Below are 20,436 nucleotides of genomic sequence, written 5' to 3' on the forward strand. Positions count from 1 at the left end.
TTTCTTTTGGTACCCTATATATCTGAATAACTTATATAGAATATATATTCGAGACCAGAACAAGTGTATTTATATATTCATTCATGGATATTTGCATACATGCATCATGATATGTTTATTTATATAAATATATTTGATATTTTTAATGAGATATCAAACATCAATTGCCGATACATTTCATTAAACCTATAAAGCGTTTTCTGAATCATTGCTCTCCTGCCTCTTGGGTTCATAATTTCCTGATGAAATATAGATTAGTGTTGCAGCTCTCAAGAAATGACAACTTTGATTTGTCTGCTATCTCGCCAAACGTATACATTAACTGCACAAAATAACTATAGGCTTGGATTCTGGATTCGTAATTTAATTTAATATATCAGCAAAAGTATTATGGAAATCGATCGTACGATATTTAAAAGTACTATAAACAACAGTATATAAGTTTCCTTCTCTAGAAAATATTTCTGAAAACCGTATTAAATCAGCTGACTTCGCATAAGATATTGACATTTATTACTGAGTAGTATATAAATTTTAGACATAATCGAATATACAATCAACTTTAATGTTAACAATTTCCCCATTTTTTGTAAATGAACGTCTTAGTATAGTAATAATTCCCAACCTTTTAATGCTGCCTTGTCCAAAAGGATTTAAGATTTAAAATGTCACTTAATTTCGACAGTTTTCTTATAAATTCTGAAGGAGAGTAGACAAAATTCCTAGCGCTATGTAGTTAGGTGCCTTTAATTTCTGGATAGAAATTCTACTGGAATCAACTTTCCCTTTCGTACTAACAATAAAATAAAAACCAATTATATACTGTTGATTAACTGGACTATACACTCTTCTCTGACACTTGTAGCCATGTTCCACTGCTACCTATAAGAGATACTACACATATCAATAGTTTCAAAGTCAGATTCTATCTTAAGCACTTGATGAGAACTTAGTTCTTTCATAAAGTAAACCTACATCTTAAATGAGGAAAACTTATTCAGTATTGGGAGAGATACCGTTCATCTTGGTTCCCTCGTCATCTCCTCTGAGAAACTGAGTATCTTGAGCTTAGTCTTTACCACCTCATTCCACGTCTTCCTGGGTCTCCCTTTTCCACAATTCCGTTCCACGTTTAGCGACCGGCATTTCTTTATACCGTTGTCCTCATCCATTCACATCATACAACTTTTTCTCCTGTATTCTACATCTGATACCTTTACTGCCCAATTTTTCTCTCGGCACATTTGTACATTGTCGTACATGTACAATGACGTTGCACGTCCATCAGAGCATATTTGTCTTATTTCTTGTGGCATTGCTGTTCATCTACAGGCATCGTACAATCGACCTTTCACTCTGAGAGAGAGGTAAGTTCTTACTCTGGCAACTATATTGAGAGCATCCTCCTCCCTTTACTAATTAGGTCGCCTAGGTAACGGAGACTATCAACTACTTCTAGGGAATTCTCTGAGCATTCCAGAACATCTATTACCCATGTTTTCTTAGTATTTATTACTTCTTCATATCTGCCAAATAACCTTCGTGTGATTACACAGCACTTTTTGTGTCCATAGTTTATACAGGGTACGCCGTATGGAATTTCTTCCTACACCTTTTCTACATGTAGAATAGGGCTATTTACCTGAAAAGATCAGTGTTCTGATTGAAAATTGACACAGTTGTTTGAGCATCTGATAAAAGTTTTTGCAAGTTCTGTTCAGCTGTCTGTTCTCGAAGTTCAAATCAAGCGATCAGCTTTGCTTTTCATCCTTTCACCAGTCTTGGACAGCAGATTAGTAGAATTGCTAGAGCATCAGATGGGATGCCTTGTTGTAATATGGTTCAGTCTCGTGCGATCTGAGTTAAAATCTTTCCTCCTGTCACTGAAAAAGAAATGTAACACTTCCTGTCGGGATTTACATCAGACAGATAGTATCAGCAACTGAAAAATGAATGGAAGAAGTGAATAGTTTCCTTAGCTCCACTGGAAAATCAGCTGCAATAGGAGGTTACATATATTAATAATGGGTAGAATATTCAAATTTGAATATTCATAAAGATATTATTAATGCTTATATTATCTACGGTAAATATAAGTAATCGATAACACCAGCAACAATAACAGAAGTGGTTAACAGGTATTAAATAGCATTAACTGGCCTGAACTTCGACATCACTAAGTCACTCTCAGTAATAATCTTGTTGAATAATAATCTCGGACTCTACAATAGTATTGGGTAACCACTTAGATTAATGTAAAATTGTTTTTAATATAACTAAGCATAACATGAAAGTGTATATGTATATACACACACACAAGTACGTGTATATATATATATATATATATATATATATATATATATATATATATACACACATATATATATACACACACATTGCTATCATCTACAGCCAATCTTTTTACTAAACGATTAGTAAATAAACTATTATGCTATCAATCTATTCCTTACCCTTTTCCTTCTCCATGAGGTGGTGATAGCTATTCCGTCTCACGACTGTAATGGCTTATTTATTAATCCATTTGCAAATGTAAAAACAATTGGCCGTCGATAATAGAGAAGTACCTACTTTTGTATGTTGTAGAAGTAAAGAAAAATATAGTCTGTTGCTATGTGATATGTACTGGAGTAATCTGTCCATATTATGGCCCGTTGTCTTGTCTATTCGGTAGATATTGGTGCATAAATCATACACTGAGTACAATAATGAGTAGTTGTGAAGCAAAATAGATTCTTCAATCCTGTTATATTTTTATTTATACTTCGCTGCATTTAATTTTCCAAATTATATGAAAGAAGAATGACCGAGATTATAATGCATCTTGGAGAATCAGACGGTGAAAGTATTAGTTACAGCTTCCGTGTGTTTTATCTTATCCTCCAAGTAAATTGATGCGGCTGTTTGTATTTAAGACAGAAAAAGCCAGGCACTCGTAGTTTAATTTAATATTTGGCTGTTGCTCTGAATGTGATATGTTTTGTTTCTTTTTGTTTTTCTGAAGAATTCTTCGACCAATCAGTTTTGTAATCTTTATTCTTTAATCTGCGTTTCTTCCCATTTGTAAAACATTCTGAAGTTTTACGAAAGTCTTACATTTTGTTTTGTATACAAAAGTATTCAGAAACGGAATACAAAAATATATCTTTGAAATAGTCCATTAAAACGTCTTTCAACATGTTCAAACTTACGTCAGTTACAACATTAAGCTAGCGAGTTGGCGAGCGGAGACGATTAACAGTTGTTTATTTTGGACGGTTTTCATTCAGTTTTCTTCTTCGTCCCTTTCACTACTTCTTACGTAGTAGGAATATTGTATTGTTTTATGCTGTATTGTTTTGTGTTATATATGTTGTATTGTTTTATGCTATAACATCAGCAGTTATTTGCTTTTTCTTTGCTTTTCTTTAGTCAGTTTTCTTCTGTTGAATCTTAAATTGTTACTTACAGTACACTCTGCACCGTGTTTGAAGCTAATGAGAGTATTGACGCCGCAGTTATATTTGCGTGTGTGGATTGAATGGGAGGGATAGTTTACTTAGAATGCTGCTTGTATTAAGTGATCTGGACTATTGTATAGTTATTGTTTAAAGGGGAAACTGTAAATGAAGTAGTAGAGACTGTGTGGTTGTGGGGGCTGTAGCTTACAACATCAACAAACTAGGCTTCTCACATATCCAGGTGGTCTGTCATGTTTAGAATTTTTGTTTCGTTGTGGGTGTGTCTGTGTGTAGCTTGTGATGCGAAGTGTATTGTTCTGTGTTTTTGGTAGTTTATGGTTTATTGCGAACAGATTTGCGGACCAAAGCAGGGCTGGCAATAATCCGTGATTGCTCTATTGCTGTTCTTCTCATAGAGGGAACCAACGCACATATCTCCGGAAAGATGGGGCAGCGGAAATTGAAGACGATGGACAAGTGGCTATGTTTAATAAAAGTAAAATGAGTTTAAACTTTTTAAACTCGTCCAATATTATGATGAAGGAAGAAGAATTGTTTCTAGCTTTTATTTCCCAGTTTTATTTAAACAGAGGAAGGGGCGAAAAAATTCGCTGCTTTTATAAAATTTTGTTTTTGTTTTTTGCGGTGATAGCGGGTCTGGTATTTGACCTCTGCCCCGATATTATTATTTAGGTACGATTGTTGTTGTTCCATCCTTTTCACCAAATTTGGGGCTTATTGTTTAAGTATGGTTGTGTGACGCTTTTCCCTCCTTACCATGTTTTCTATCCATTATGTGGATACTATAGCAATGTATTTAATTTCAAGTGTTTTGGTTTTTACATATGTAATGTGTTTATGTTGAATGGGTAATGATTTTTTTTCTATCGTATTATTGCTCACTAGAAAGGAAATACTAGATTTGATAGCTACTAATCCCCACTAGTCTGTTGTGTTAAAGCCTTCTGTTTAAGTAGTTGATGTAGAATCGGAGAACTTGTGCAGCAAAATTTGGTTATTTTTAAGAAGAGGCACCATTTACTTATATGGTTCTGTATATTTTTAGGTGTGGAAAGATAATGTAGGTATAGGTTTAAAAGTGTTGGCGTGCGGTTTGATACTTGTGACACACTGTTCAGAGAATATCTGAGATACGTCGTTCCTGTACATTATTTCATTTCTTAAGCGACTTTTGTTGAGATTTCTAATTTTCAGACTTAGAATGGGATACCGCGATAAACAGATTAAATGACTGATGCCAACTTTCATAAGAAATGTTTAATTCAGAGGCACCTTCTATCCTGCAGCAAAAACAATTCCAAAGCCTATTATCCAAGTTCGGCGTAATAAGTGGTGGTGTGTAAATCCTATCCACGTATTTTCTACATAATCTAATCCGGTTGGGTTTCTTCGGAGAGTCCATTATTGTCGCATAAATATTTGGAAGAATAAATTACATTTAAGACAGATACGAATGCAATCGTCTGCAACTTTTAACACATATTTTGAGCTGCTTTCGTACAGTTGTTCCATACCAGTTATTTGAAGGGATCAAAATATACAGGAGGAGAAATGGAAAAGAACGTTTTTCTTGTTAGTTGACATTAAAAAAAAACAAATTATTTTTGTGAAAGCATCAATTGCCGCTGGTTTAAAACCTATCGTTAAAATGTTTGGCGATATGAATGGCTAGGATATCAATTCCTAAAAAAAAAATGAACCCTGTTGTATCACTGCAGTTCTTCTGGCCATTAGAGTATAGGTAAGGTTGATTGAGCAAAGATAGAACTGTATTGGAATACTGCTGTATTTACACTGGATAAAAACTGGTGACTTCTTTGAGTCGAAAATAAAATAACTCTGGCTCATATAATCACTGCCGTACAAAAAAAGTAAAAGGGAAGTGAATTTGAATATATATTGGTGGCAACATGGGCAAGTGTTTTCTACTATAGCCACGGGCCGACCAAAGCCTTGTGAGTGCATTTGGTAGATGGAAACTGAAAGAAGCCTGTCGTATATATATATGTGTGTGTGTGTGTGTGTGTGTGTGTGTGTGTGTGTGTGTGTGTGTGTGTGTGTGTGTGTGTTTGTTTGTCCCCCGACCATCGATGGACAACCGATGTTGGTGTGTTTACGTCCTCGTAACTTACCGGTTCGACAAAAGCGACCGATAGAATAAGTACTAGGCTTACAAAGAATAAGTTCTGGGGTCGATTTGTTTGGACTAAATGTGGTGCTTCAGTATGGCCGCAGTCAAATGACTGAAACAAGTAAAAATATATATATATAAAGTGGTGGTATGCTGTCAACTTAATGTGACAGTCCCATGAAAAGGAATAATACTACTGCTATTTAGCCCGAGGAAGCAGCACCGCTTCCTGCCGGCCTTGACACATTTACTGTCTCCTTATGTTTACAAAAGAGGAGATAAGCACCTCCACCCAGCTAAACCAGCATTCAGAGACTAGTTTCTGAGTCATTGCTCGTCATCAGTCTGGAGTAGCATGGCTTACTAGCTGTCGATGTCTATCTGCCTTTGTAAACATACAATAATTCTAGTGAAATACATTCACTGATATATATATATTCAGAAAATAAATTTCTTGCGATGAGTGGAACATATGCTTCGAAATTTCGACTCGTTTCGAGTGTTCCTTTGTGAGCCAATGATTCATGATTGCTGGAGGCAATTCAGTATAGGCTTAGTTTACGATGCAATAAATATTTTCCAGAGTTTTGCCTTTTCAAATGTTAAAATTTAGCGGTTTCAATACAAGCATTATTGTCTCTGTAATTATGTTCTCTTAATGGTTCGATAATGGAATCTACCTGTGTGTGGATTCCCACAAGATGAGGCATTTCATAATATTGGTCACATTTCCAAGGAACGTGTTCAACATTTTTTTTATTATAACAAATTATCAATGCTTTTTTGGGGATGTTTTTGTTCGTTTGCTCACAGCATATTTGGAAAACCTTTTAAATGGAGTTACTTTTTATTAACTTTTAAATTGCCCGATAGAATATATAGTTTATTTCATTCTTCTTACATTCAAACATCAGGAAGAAATGACGTATTAAAAAATAAGAGTGAACTAATAAAAGTATTATGTCCTTTTCATTTCCATGTGAGCGTAGAAACAGAAAATCTTTCACTTTCTGCGTGCTTGATACTGAGTTTACTGGCAATGTAATTATCTCGCAAAGAAATTACATATATATCGGCTTGCAATGAATCAATAATGAACCCTATGATTCAATCTACTTTATTTGGATTGTAATTTGAAAGTTCAATTGTTTTTGTGCTGGATTGTAGTTTCACCATTTGTGTAATACTTCTTTCTGTCCAGTCATGAGAGTCAAGGTTCTTTGCGCTGTTTACCCGCTCTTGGTTCAATTTCATCACTTTGACATTCAGATCTCTGGGCAAAAGGCATATCATGTCTATAACGTTCATAGAGAGATATCTGCCGCCAACCAAACGCCCGCTCACGCTGTCTTTGGTCGACGATCTCCACCCATGTAGGAAATACATCCGTTGTAAGCAGACGTGTTGCTGTGCCACGCTGTGATTTCTTGAGTATGATGTACTGATCACATCTATTACGTTTAGGATTTCAACTAGTGAGATCAGGCAGGCATCGTTCTCTGAGACAAGTGTTGACCGTTTGGCGAAGCCAGTGTAGCAGTGCCCTAACCCACCACACTTGCCCTTAATAACAATACATGTCGCGGATCTAGTCGGTTTGGCTGCCAGCATCAATTTCTGTTGGAATTGATTTCATATTCAGTATAATGATACACTTCTATAGGCTAATTAATGAGGTGAAAATTATTTTCGCTATGAAGAGTTATTAGCAATTAAAGTTTGAAAATTTTGGGTAATTCTAACCAATTGTAAGCCATAGACACATTCACGCCATAGTAATAAGCCAAGCACGAGAACTCTTTTGTTAGCGAGAAAGCACGTGTGTTGACAAATATATTCTACGCGATGTCACTTGCGTTGACGTTGTGAACTGTTGCTTGTCCCCATCTGTTGCATGTATCCTGATCGTGAGAAGTGCTAAAATTAGCAGCTACATAAGCCTTAAATTACGCCTATTGCATAATCGTATGAATTCCCGTGTGTAGAGTACAAATTCGCAAACATTTTTTGGAAAATTCCAAATTCTAAAAAAGTTATGAGGGGTTGTATGTTGTCCGTTAAGCAAAATTTGATTTGTTTACAGTTTCATTTAAAAACACGTGCCATTTTCAGAATGGCACAAAATGACTGCTTCCAAATCCTGTTTCCTGACTGGGTGAAAATGATCAAACTTTAAGCCTCTATAACTTGTTAAAAACATTTTTCTGCGAAAAGTGAAATAACTCCAGCAATTCAGCTTGGAAAAGTATATTAATGTGCCAAATTTTAAAATTGTATCGAAAATTAGCCTGAGCTAATTTTAGGAGTGTACGAATCCGTACTGGTGACTTAGCTATATCGGCACTATCGACAAGAGGCTGTTTAATTTGGGGTTTCTGTCAGATGAGCTACAAGTAAAATGTTTCTTCTCTGAAGTATTCAAAATATATAAAGGAAAAAAAACAAAACATTAGAAGCATACCGTCCGTGAAAAATTCGATTTTCTCTCCCAGCTTGAAAAGAAAGTAACCAGATGATGTCAACATCCGTCCGTTAATTCTTGTTCCAGAAAGATAAAAAGAAATAATTTGATAAGTGAGTGTAAAAGGACATTTGGCAATTACTGCATATCGTTTACGAAAACGAAATTGGCCTTAAGGCGAGGGAGATGGGGCAATGACTGAGTTGACTTCATACTTCACATTATCTAATTCAGTGCCTCATGTTTTGAGTTTAATCCCATCACTGTCAACATTTTCTGTTCAAAAAAGTTCTATAACTGCATAGGAAACAAATTTGTAAAAAGAAAGGAAAATAAAAAACACACACATACAACAAAAATTTCCGATTAAATCTCCTTTTTTATTTTATTTATTTATTTTTTTTTTTTTTTTTTTCAAGATTCTAATCTGTTTTATTTTTCGTTTGCCTGTGTAGTTTTGTTTTAGTCATCTCTATTTAAAGAGAAAAAAAAAAAAAAGCACTGATTGAAAAACTAGTCGGTTGTCATGAATTTCTGCATTAAGAAGGAACAAGCATAAAGTGAGAAGGTTTCGTGAAAATTGCGCAAACACGACCTGACGACAAAGACTTCTTAAGATAATACAAATTCAACAGTACCGTTTTATTTCCAGTTCTTGCAAAACAAAACAAGATATCTAGTCTTAAGACATCGATAAATTATTATTCTTTCCATTTCAGAAGCTTTTGATCAACTACAAACACTTTCATTCCAGATTTAACACGAAGCCGTTAGTGTGTGAAATAGCTCGTGCAACTTGCAACGCAGAGAGATACTATTATTAATTTGACTATTCTAAGGGAAATAATCGGCTTCACTGAGCTAAAGACTAGACTCAATTGTGTAACCTGGGTGATGTTATTGACACCGATTGTGTAACTGAGGAGTGAACGAACATTAATGTGGTGATTGCATGTTTGTTTACACTAATTATCATTGTTGCAATACATCATAACTTCGAAATTATCTGTAGTCAAGCCAGAATTCAGTGAGCCACGATGTCTGTAAAATTTTTCCATTTAACAATGATTGAAGTGATTAGTCCGGTACCATCAGACATTTCTGAGATAATCAAATTGCACAACAACATGCTGCAATCAGTATTGTTGAACAACTATCCAACAGAAGTTTTCCCATGTCCTTGTTTTAAATTACCTAATCAATGAATGTTGTAACTAAATCTTTCATAGTTCATTCTAATAGCTTAAAAATGGATGAGAACACTGGAGAAATCAGAAAGTTGGATAGTTATGGCTTAAATGCTGGTTGGACAATTAAACTTATTGATTCAATCTAATGATGTTGCGTTAAAAGGAGTCTAACAATAAAGTATTAAACTACACACACACACACACACACACACACACATATATATATATATATATATATATATATATATATATATATATGTTTTCTGTCAAACATATTCCTATAGTTTGTTTTTTTTGTGAAATTATTTGGAACACAATCAGTTTCTTCTGAAGACAAGGTTCCAGAAAAAAAATCTGTCAGCAAAGTTTCACCATGGGGCTACAATATAATGAGCAAATAAGATGAGACACTAGAATGTAGCAGCCGATTTGCTGTGCATGTGGTAATTTGAGTAGAAAAATGTATGCTCAAAGTATGAACTATTCATTTTTCTTTCTTAAATAATAAAAAAAATATCAGCTCTTAAAAAGAAAACACACGTTCTAGAATCATTTAAAAAAACAAATTTTTCTCGGGGTAAATATTCAATTTTAACCATCAGTAAGTGTTTGCTCAAATATGACATAGATCGGTAATTATCTCAAAAAAATTTAGATCCACCTATAATTATTTTACTACATTTCTTCTGCTGCAACCTTTTCAAAGTTGTAATGTTACTATATGAAGTTGCCATAGCAATCGTCGCAGAAAATATTTCTTCATGTGTTTCTTAGGAACTAGAAGCATATCTTAAATGTCTTCAGACAAATCAGGTATTTCTTTGTCCTGTTATTGTTTTAAATATTCCTCTTTTACCAGCTAAATTTCATATTGTAACAAAATACTAATTGCAATATCATATTTACTTTAATTTTTCTTTTTAGAAAATGATCTCATCAATATGTTTACTTTCTATTCATCTCAAGTAGAAAATATCATAAACATATCACAAATAATAAACCTGATAACAGAAAAATATTATTTTACTCTGCTGCTGCTGCTACTTGTTTTTGCTTTCCCTTATACTTTTCTTTCCATCCTTCTCTTAAAACCATTGTAATCTTTCTCCCAGCACTTCTCCTTGACTTCTTGTTTTGGATATTCTCACATGTTCTGTCATCATCACTCTCCTTCATTTTCCCTACTGCTAAGTTTTTCTACATTTTTGCTCCATTCTCTTTTCCTCCTTCATCATTCATTCTTGGAACACAATGATAATGGATCACCACCATTTACATTAATTCCCAATGAGGTTTCTATTAACGCTAAATAATAATAAATTTCAATCCACTTATATTAGTGTGTGATTGTCGTCATTAGACATTTTACATTCACTCCCCGTTATCTTTTCTCAAATATACTTCCTTTACTTTTGTTTTGTTGTTTCTCAAAACAGTTCTTCTCTTTATATTTATTATCTGAAAAAAGAAAAAAAAATGATCTGAAAATTAAACTGGTAATACAATTGATGACAACATCTAAAACAACCTGGATTGGTGCCAAACTGTTTTATACGATAAGGCCAACTATTTGCATCCCACCAAAAAATTTACCAACTTTGATTTTCAAAATCAAATGTTTTAGCGAAAAAAATAAAATAGAAATTTGAAACTACTGAATTTATTTTAGAAAGCAAAAATAGCACCAATCTTTGATCAATTGTTTTCAAATACAAAAAAAAAAATATTACCACACAAATCATTTTGAAAGAGTGTTTAGTTGAATGCATTTTTCTCTCAAGACAATATAAAATTAAAACCTTTTCCTTCTCACATACCTATTAAGGTTAATTGATGAAACCAACCCATTATCACAACAATGAGCAGAGAAGTAAACAAAAATCATTGTTAAAAAATGTAACTTCCATGGCAGAGGAATTCTTGTGAATTGAGTTGTTAATATTTGTCATTTGTTTCCAGTCTAGATGCACCAAAATCTCACTTGCTATGCTTTGAATTTGTAGCATTTGTCACCAGTTGAATCAAATAAATTGCTGCTGATTGGGCATGCTCAATTGATGTAAATTCCTAGGTACTAGTTTCTTTTTAGAGCATTGTTGAACATATGTAAGTTTTTATAAATTTGTACTATGATAAACTTAGCTCACCATTAGCAGGTGATACCAGCTGTGTGAGAGGATCGATAGAGTAATGGAAACATTAGATACATTACGCAGGAATTTGTTGTGTGAAGGAACATGATCCTTGTGGTGGTACAGACATTAGAAGCTGTTCAACTACTGCTTAGAGTTAGCAATTTTCTGGATTATGTCAAGGACCTTATATTCTACATTTTTTGTTTTTTGGTGGTGGGGAGCCATTTAATGGTATTTGTTATAACATTTGACAATGAAGATTCATAATTAACAATTCTTTTTGTTCACATTGTCCAAGAAAAGCTTCTGTCATAAAAGCACATCCTTTAGTGGAACAAATCTCAAAAAATGTTCTCTTATGATACTTTCAGGCTCAAATATTTCATTATCTGATCGTTTGATTAAACCAACAAAATACATAATCATTGTAATTTTCACAATATAACTAGCAGCATCTGAGCTGTCCAGAATAATTGAAGAGCGGAGTTTGTATGTGTCAAAGCTACTTGCTAAATACTGCATAAATTCATTTTGAATATTCATTAACTCATGATAGATCAAAAGGGGCCAAATATTCTAAAAAGTGTAGAATACTAAAAAATTCCATTGATAGTAATGTAACTTTTCATTTGTATCACAGAATGGTAAATCTGGCATTTTTCAGACAATGGTCATTGAGCTTTGCACAATTTATTGTCAATATTATCCTGGCTTAATTTTTAGCTGGTCTTAACATCACTTGTTTATCCTTTAGGTAAATGTATTTTAAGTTCATCCCAGGTCTGCTAGTTTTCTAAATGTTCAACATTCCATATTTCTGAAGGAAGAATTGATCCAATGTTCTTCCTGTCTTCTGAGCTTATTCCTTGTAGGAATGATATACCATTTTTTCTTTTTTAATTTGTTTTTCTTTTTCTCTGATCAGCTTCCAAAACAAAGAGTGTTTTTTAAGGTTGAATATCTGAACCACTAACAATCTCCTTTTGAATTGTATTCTTTTACTTGTTTCAGTCGTTTGACTGTGGCCATACTGGAGCACTGCCTTTAGTTGAGCAAATCGATCCCAGAACTTATTCTTTGTAAGCCTAGTACTTATTCTATTTATCTCTTTTGCTGAACTGCTAAGTTATGGGGACGTAAACACACCAGCATCGGTTGTCAAGTGATGTTGTGGGGACAGACACACGAACACACACACACGCATACACACATACATATATATATATATATACACATATACGACAGGCTTCTCCCAGTTTCCATCTACCAATTCCACTCACAAGGCTTTGGTCGGCCCGAAGCTATAGCAGAAGACACTTGCCAAAGGTGCCATGCAGTGGGACTGAACCCATGACCATGTGGTTGGTAAGCAAGCTACTTACCCCACAGCCACTCCTGCGCAAAAGAAAAGTCACTTGTTTTCTGAGCAAATCTTGAGGAAAATCATGTGGTTTGTGTTGTATTACAAATTGTCGTGAATTATCACTGTAAAGATAGGGTCAGTTAACAGCCACTGTAATTCAAGTCTGGTTTGACATTATCATCTTTAACAGACTTTGTACTATTCTCATTTTTTTTAACATGCTCTTTTCCTTCTGTGTTTATCAGATATGCCTTCAATTCGTGAAACTTCTGTCCACAGATTGTCCTTTTTTTTTAGTTGGAACTCTACATTCAACTTCCCCAGTGAAAGTTTACCAACAAAAGTTTTCTTCTTGATTTGCTTCCTCTACACAAAAGTATTTCAAGAAGAACTCTTCTTCTTTTGTTCCTTCTTATTTTTCTGCCTTTCTTTCATATGTGATAATGAGATCTAGTACTGTTGTTTTTTTATTAATCATACGTCACTAGAAAACTAAAAATAAAATATGACATCATTGTACATTCCTGAAAACAAGTAGTTTTATTTTATTTCTAAATAAATATATAATGTGGTTGCTTTTGAGGGTCAGTATTATGCCTCTTTGAACTCTGCATGCAAGGCAAATGCCTAGTTAGCCTAACAGGCCCTGATAAGAAAGATATAGTTTTATAGATATTTTTGTTCAGATAACAAAGAAAATTGATATTTACTGAGCAGGTACAAAAACAATTAAAAGTAAAACAATTCAAAGGATGAATTATAAATTCTGAAATTTTTGTTTTCAACTGCATATTTTAGCAGATTAAATTATAGACTAGAGACAATTATTTAAGATTAACTACCTTATAAAAGGGGAAAATATATAGTATATTTTTGGATTTAGATTGTCCTTTTAAAATATTTGTGTCCTATATTGCTTTATATACTAAAAAAATTCAATATTTATGATTTAGCTAATTACTTCATTACTACTTCCTAGCAAATCAGGTAGATGACATCAAGCAAAACTTGTACTAAGATGAGTAATTATTTCAAAAACTCCTTTTTGAAATCAGATATCTGCAGTTAAAACAAATTACTTCTTTAGTAGTTCAGATTTACAAGCCTTTGCCTCAGCCTTTATGCAAGAAAAAAAAAAAGCAATAATTAGTTAGAAGTTCCCTTTGTTCAAAACATATATACACCCAATGATAATATTAGAAAAAAATGGCTTTTGTTGTAATATGATATAAATCAATATTTATTAATCTCATGCAATTGCAACAAACCTTGTTAATGGCTTCGTGTTTGTAGTCAAATGTCTCCATCAGTGAATGATTATCCTGTTTGACTTTAATGGACAAGAAAATGTGACTTGTATAATTTGATTTGGAGCAGTGAAACGGAATACTCCAGCCAAGGATCAATTCTATCTCACTGATTTAGCTGACTGAACTTGGGGAAAAAGCATTCAGGTATTCACCATTTTAAAAATCACGAAGGTAAACGTAATTGTAGTTACATATAAGAAACATGGCAAAATTAGGCTCTATGAAATTGTTGTAGTGTATCCTGTTAAGTGTTGGATATTAATATCTATCTCCTTTAAAAGAGAAATAAAAATTAATATTTTGCTTTGTATAAAGTGGTGAGCTGGCAGAGCCATTAGCGTGCTTGACAAAACATTCAGTGGCATTTCATCCATCTTTATGTTCTGAATTCAAATTCTATCGAGGTTGAATCTGTCCTTCATCTTTTCAGGCTCAATAAAACAAGTACCAGCTGAACAATGGGGTCAATGTAACCAATTATCCCTATCCCTGAAAATTTCTGGCCTTGTGCCTGTCATAGAAAAGAATATTTTGCCTTATAGGGTAAGATACCTCAGATAAATTAGTACATAAAAACATATACATCTTTATCAAAGGATGATAACATCTGCCCAGACAATTTCTACTCTTGTTAACAGCATTGTGGTTTTTCCTATTAAATATGGTTGTATGCATTGGGTTGTACCCCAGGTAAAGTTCGTCAATCTAATTATCCAAGTCAATTTAGAGAAAAATCAGGTTTCCTTCTTCCATTGTTGCCGTGTTGTTGCCTGTATGTAGATAATCCATTTGTGGAAATAATTGTTCCTACAATACGAAAAATCTGAATGTTTGCAAAATAATATCAAGCATTCCATTGAAACTACTGCTTAATAAGAATAGCAAACAAAAAAGAGTATTTTGAAGTATGGTTTAACAAAACAGTCAATATTATTAAATTTGTTTGCCAAGCTTTGAGTTAGAAGCTACAACCTGTTCGATACAGCTGCAATTGCTGGCCAGTAATCCAGAACATTGGTTCTTTCACAACATTTGTAATTCTATGTACTATAGTCTGTCAATATAGTACATACACATTGACAAGATTGATATAATGTAAACAAGTGTCAGAGAATCTTTTCTTTGTTTATTGAAGCAAGGTCAAAACCCAGTGACTGGAAGTCTAAATATGTTATTGAAATTTGACGAGTTATTAATTATCTTTTTTTTTTTTTTTTTTACATAAACCTCGGTGCTGATATATAGCTTTTTACATGGACACTCAAACACACATTTATGTGATAGTTATTAGCATAGTTTTCATCTAAAAAATTTTGCTCACAAGGCATTAGTCAACCCAAGGCTGTTACATGACACTCCTCAATGTGCTAAAGGATTGAACCCAGAATCTCTTTGTGATAAAGTAATTTCTGAACCACAGATTATCTCTACACTTACATACACACACACACATATAATATTTGTGTGCATATGTGTCATCACCATCATATGCCCATCTTCCATACTGTATACAAGCATGCATACGCATATATATATATATATATATATATATGCTGAGACCCCCTTTAGTCATGACTGACCTTAGGATTGCACCTAGAAAATTACCCTCCGAGGCACAAGTCCGAGCAAGGTTGTTTATGGAAGACCAGCAGTCGCCCATCCAACCGGTCTCCCCTCTCCACGCCACCAGTGTTATCCAAGGGAAAGGCAAAGGGCGATACAGCTTGGCATTTGTGACGTCGCAACTCATTTTTACAGGTGAGTGAACTGGAGCAACGTGAAATAAAGTGTTTTGCCCAAAAACACAACACGCAGCCTGGTCCGGGATTTGAACTCACAATCTTGCGATCATAAGCTCGACACTCTAACCACTGAGCCATGTGCCTTCACACACACACACACACACACACACACACACACACATATATATATGGTGGAAGACAAAGACACACACAATCACACTCATGCTTTCCTTGGACTATTTTTCCCTTCTCTCGGAGCCTTTCTGACACTCATTTTTTTCCCCATCTTTTCCCAACCTAATACATTTGCTGTGTACATCCTTTTGACTTTTGTTGATTTTATTTTTGATTTGTGTGTGTGTGTGTATATATATATATATATATATATATATATATATATATATATATATCATCATCATCATCATCATCGTCGTCATCGTTTGACATCTGCTTTCCATGCTGGCATGGGTTGAACGGTTTGACTGAGAACTGGCAAGTCAGGAGGCTGCATCAGGCTCCAAGCTGATTTGACAAGGTTTCAATGGCTGGATACCCTTCCTAATGCCGACCACTCTGAGAATGTAATGTTATATATATATATATATATATGGATCCTTTGAATCAAACTGTTTCGATCCATACATGTAACTCCCAATAAATGTGTTGAGTTCTCTTCTTTTGTTTGTCTACTCACTCGTGTATATATATATATATATAAAACAGGCTTTTTTCAGTTGCTGTCTACCTAATCCACCAACAAGGTTTTGGTCAGCCCAAGGCTATAGTAGAAGATACTTGCCCAAGATGCCATGCAGTGGGTCTGAACCTGGAACTAGGTGGTTGGGAAGCAAGCTTCTTGCCACACAGCTATGCCTGTGCCACTGTTGATATAGGTCAGAAATATTGAAAGGAATATATATCATCTTATTTTTTAATGATGCTATTTCAATCGTTTACAAAGTAAAATTGAAGTAAAGTTGTAAATAAAAAAAAACATACGTTTTTCTTTTGGATCAATAGATTTATTTGTGAGGACGAAGGTTCTACATGGAATGAATAAAACGACAGAAAATTAATCCCCTCTTTATATTCTATATAATGTTGATAAAAACTTAGAAAGTGAATACATAGATCTCTTAGAAAAATAAACGAAGCTATGCCATTTACAATCTTTTATAGTCTTATAAACATTCTAGACACAGAAATTACAATCTTATAAAGTTGCAGATATATCGTTTTTTTTCTTTTTTTGTCATATACTTCCTTATTTATTTTCTTTATTAGTGGGATATGTGTTTTTATTTCTTGCCAGAACATTTTATTAACAAAAAAAAAAGAAAACCTCTGATAACTCTGATAATTGTATGGATTTTGCTACCTATAATCATAGAAATTTATAAATATTTTAAAATTTATTATCTGTTTTATCAAGTTCATTGGTAGAATGATTTTTTAAAAAAAATCAATCTCCAAAACTAATAAATCGGCATGAACAAGGTTATTCTATGGAACAAAAATGTAAATAAATTTGTGCCACTGTTTTCATTACTGAATAGGAGCATTATATTTTATGTTGATATTATATTCTTCAGTTTTGCTATCTCTCAAAGGTTACATACAACCATTCATATTTTCTGTTTCTGTTAGTAAATGACAGCTTCATTTGCTGTGATTTTATGATTTGGAACATTTACAGTGATTCAATGGCAGCTACTGTTTCACTGTGTTTCTCTATAAGACGGAAAGAAAAATATATTTCCTCAGCCGAAATTGTCACAGACCTACATATGTGGTTGTATTATTCATTATCACTAATATATTTTATATAAGACATGTTAAGTACAACCATTGCTGTGTGGTTAAGCTCATTTCAGAACTACATTCACGACTTCATTCAAGTCCCATTGCATGGAACCTTGGATAAATGTATTCTACAGACGCAGACCAATCAATGCTATATGAATTTATTAGACAGAAACTGTTGGAAAGGAAGATATATTATCCTGTAGGATATGTGTGTGTGTACCATTTTATCTTTTACTTGTTTGTCATTGAACTGTGACCATGCTGGGGCATTGCCTTGAAGTATTTAGTCAAGCAAATTAACTCCAGCACATGTTCTAGTGCTTATTCCATTTGTGTGTCTTGCCAAACTGCTAAGTTATAGTGATTACAGGGGGAACAAACACAAACATATACACATTGGGCTTCTTTCAGTTTTCATCTGCCTAATTCACTCACAAGGACTGAATCCCAAACTTGTATTATTCACACACACACACACACACACACACATAGCTATTCAGATGTTTGGCCTCACAGAGAGAATGACAAGGGGCCGAGACCTCTGGTGGTTTCCTGTGCTTCAGAAGAAGTGTCAAGCTAAGTAAAATTGTGGTTGTCCTTGCATACAGGCATGTCCCCTACATCTATCTTCAGCTGAGCGATCTTAATCTTGCAGGCTTCTGGGTGTTGTGCCACATAAAAAGCACCCACGCTGGTGCCATGTAAGAGTACCCATGCTAGTTTTTGCATAAAAACTCTCAGTACACTCTGTAAAATGGTCAGGTTTAGGAAAGGCATCCAGCTGTAGAAAACAAGGCCAAAACAGACATGGAACCCAGGCAGCTCTTCAGCTGACCAACTCCTGTCAAACTGTCCAACCCATGCCAGCATGTAAAAACGACAACAAATGATGATGGTGATGATATATATGTGTGTGTATATATATATATATATATATATATATATATATATATAATCATCATCATCATCATCATTTAACGTCTGTTTTCTATGCTGGTATGGGTTGGACAGTTTGACTGAGGTCTGGAGAGCCAGCGGCTGCACCAGGCTTCAATCTAATCTGGCAAAGTTTCAACAACTGGATGCCCTTCCTAACACCAACCACTCCCAGAGTGTTGTGGGGGCTTTTTACATGCCACCGGCACAGGAGCCAGTTAGGTGGGCCTGGCATTAATCATGTGTGGATAGTGCTTTTTACACGCCACAGGCACGGGAGCCAGTTAGGGAGCACTGGCATCGACCATGTTCGGATGATGCTTTTTACATGCCACTGGTACGGGAGCCAGTCAGGTGGACCTGATATATATATAATGCTAATACACTTGTTTGTTGTTCATACACCTGTCTTTGTTTCTTAGTTTTTCTATAAATTTCAACTACACACACACACACACACACATACACATTGTCTGTGAGTGGATGTTGCCATCTCTTCAGTTTTGTTGGTCCCTACCCAAGTGAAATGGTGTTATGTTAGCTTTCTAGCTACCCTATGCTTTCTAACTCCTGTGGAAAGAAAAGCAATAGACCAAGTTGAAAAAAATGATTAAAGGTTCGTGATAGGAAGGGCATCTGAGTTTGAAATACTGTCTTAAATAAGTTACCATCTAACCCATGCTAGCATGGAAAAATGAACAAACATGTCTTGATAACAAAAGCATTAATTTGGGGTGGGGACATATTGGGATGGGGTTAACTTAGAGCTTGTGTGAAATGAAAGTAACCAAATGTTTAATACTGTTTTCTAAATGTAATCCATTGTTATGAAAAAGTAAATACTTCAAACAACTGGATGTTTTATTATTTCCAACAGAAAAAAAAGAGATTTTAAACATTATTAACCTATTATATAGGAACAATATAGTAATATATAAATGTTGAGAATTTACAGAATTTACAGAAATAAAATGTTTGTGAAATCATAAAAATATTGTTAAATCTCATAATTGGATTTTGTTGATTTGCTTGCCATATAGCTGTAGCTGATCACTATGAAATCGATTTTTCACAAATATCAGGCACCTGGCTCATAAGGTGACACAAGCAAAATTATTACTAAAATAAGAATAATATTAACTGATGTGTCATAGGATATATGAATGTTTTAAAATTTAATTTGCTATTAACATTAAAAGATTTTCTTTTTATGAGAATCTACAGGTATTGCGTAATAAAATATTTGAATTTTTAGTTTGAGACGATTCTTACTTTTCTGATTTCATGTCTATTGGATATTGTATACAATGTAACAAAAATACCTAATTTTTCTCTGAAATTATATTTTTTTTCTTCATGTTGTTTGATGCCTATTTTTAATAGTGATTGATTATAATTTATTAGAAAATTAAAATTTTATTTTTTATTCAATAATTTGTTCAATCATTGTTGACATACCTAGTGGGGATTGTTATAGAAAGTAACATAGGAATTAAATATTTAGAAAATCATTCCTCTGAGAAAAGTTAAGCACATTCCATACACACACAAACACAAGCACACATGTTTTTTCAGAAATACATATACACATATATCTTCTATTTTCTTCCTGCGAGCAAGGCTTCTGCATAAAAAGCTCTCAGTACCTCAAGGGAGTATAATAATTATTCTAAGGATAAATTTTTTACAGAATTTATTCTATCTTGGTTAACAGGAATAGGATATATCTTTTATAAACAAATAATCTGATAAAGAATATTATATATATACACACACAAACATATATAAATGCACATGCACATGCATATATACATACATGTGTGTGTACATGTGTGTAGAAATATATACGCACACACATGCCTGTATGGTTAAGATTCCTTTGC

The 20,436-nt window shown here is 33.9% G+C and overlaps 1 protein-coding gene across 22 annotated transcripts in view; it reads left to right on the plus strand.

The window, feature by feature from the left end:
• Positions 1 to 20,436, plus strand: part of LOC106875208 (dual specificity calcium/calmodulin-dependent 3',5'-cyclic nucleotide phosphodiesterase 1A) — a 1,569,442-nt gene that overhangs the window by 1,015,421 nt on the left and 533,585 nt on the right. For 2 of the 22 annotated variants that reach the window (XM_052973367.2, XM_052973383.2), the window contains exon 1: positions 9,589 to 10,074. The exons of the other annotated variants lie outside the window; for them this stretch is intronic. In XM_052973367.2, the coding sequence (XP_052829327.2) occupies positions 10,056 to 10,074 (19 nt within the window). In that variant the 5' untranslated portion in view covers positions 9,589 to 10,055. Of the gene's footprint in view, positions 1 to 9,588; positions 10,075 to 20,436 lie in introns of those variants that run through there. 22 annotated transcript variants of the gene reach the window in all.

Source organism: Octopus bimaculoides, chromosome 1 (assembly GCF_046866305.1).
Source record: "Octopus bimaculoides isolate indiv1 chromosome 1, ASM4686630v1, whole genome shotgun sequence".
In the NCBI taxonomy this organism is placed as follows: domain Eukaryota; kingdom Metazoa; phylum Mollusca; class Cephalopoda; order Octopoda; family Octopodidae; genus Octopus; species Octopus bimaculoides.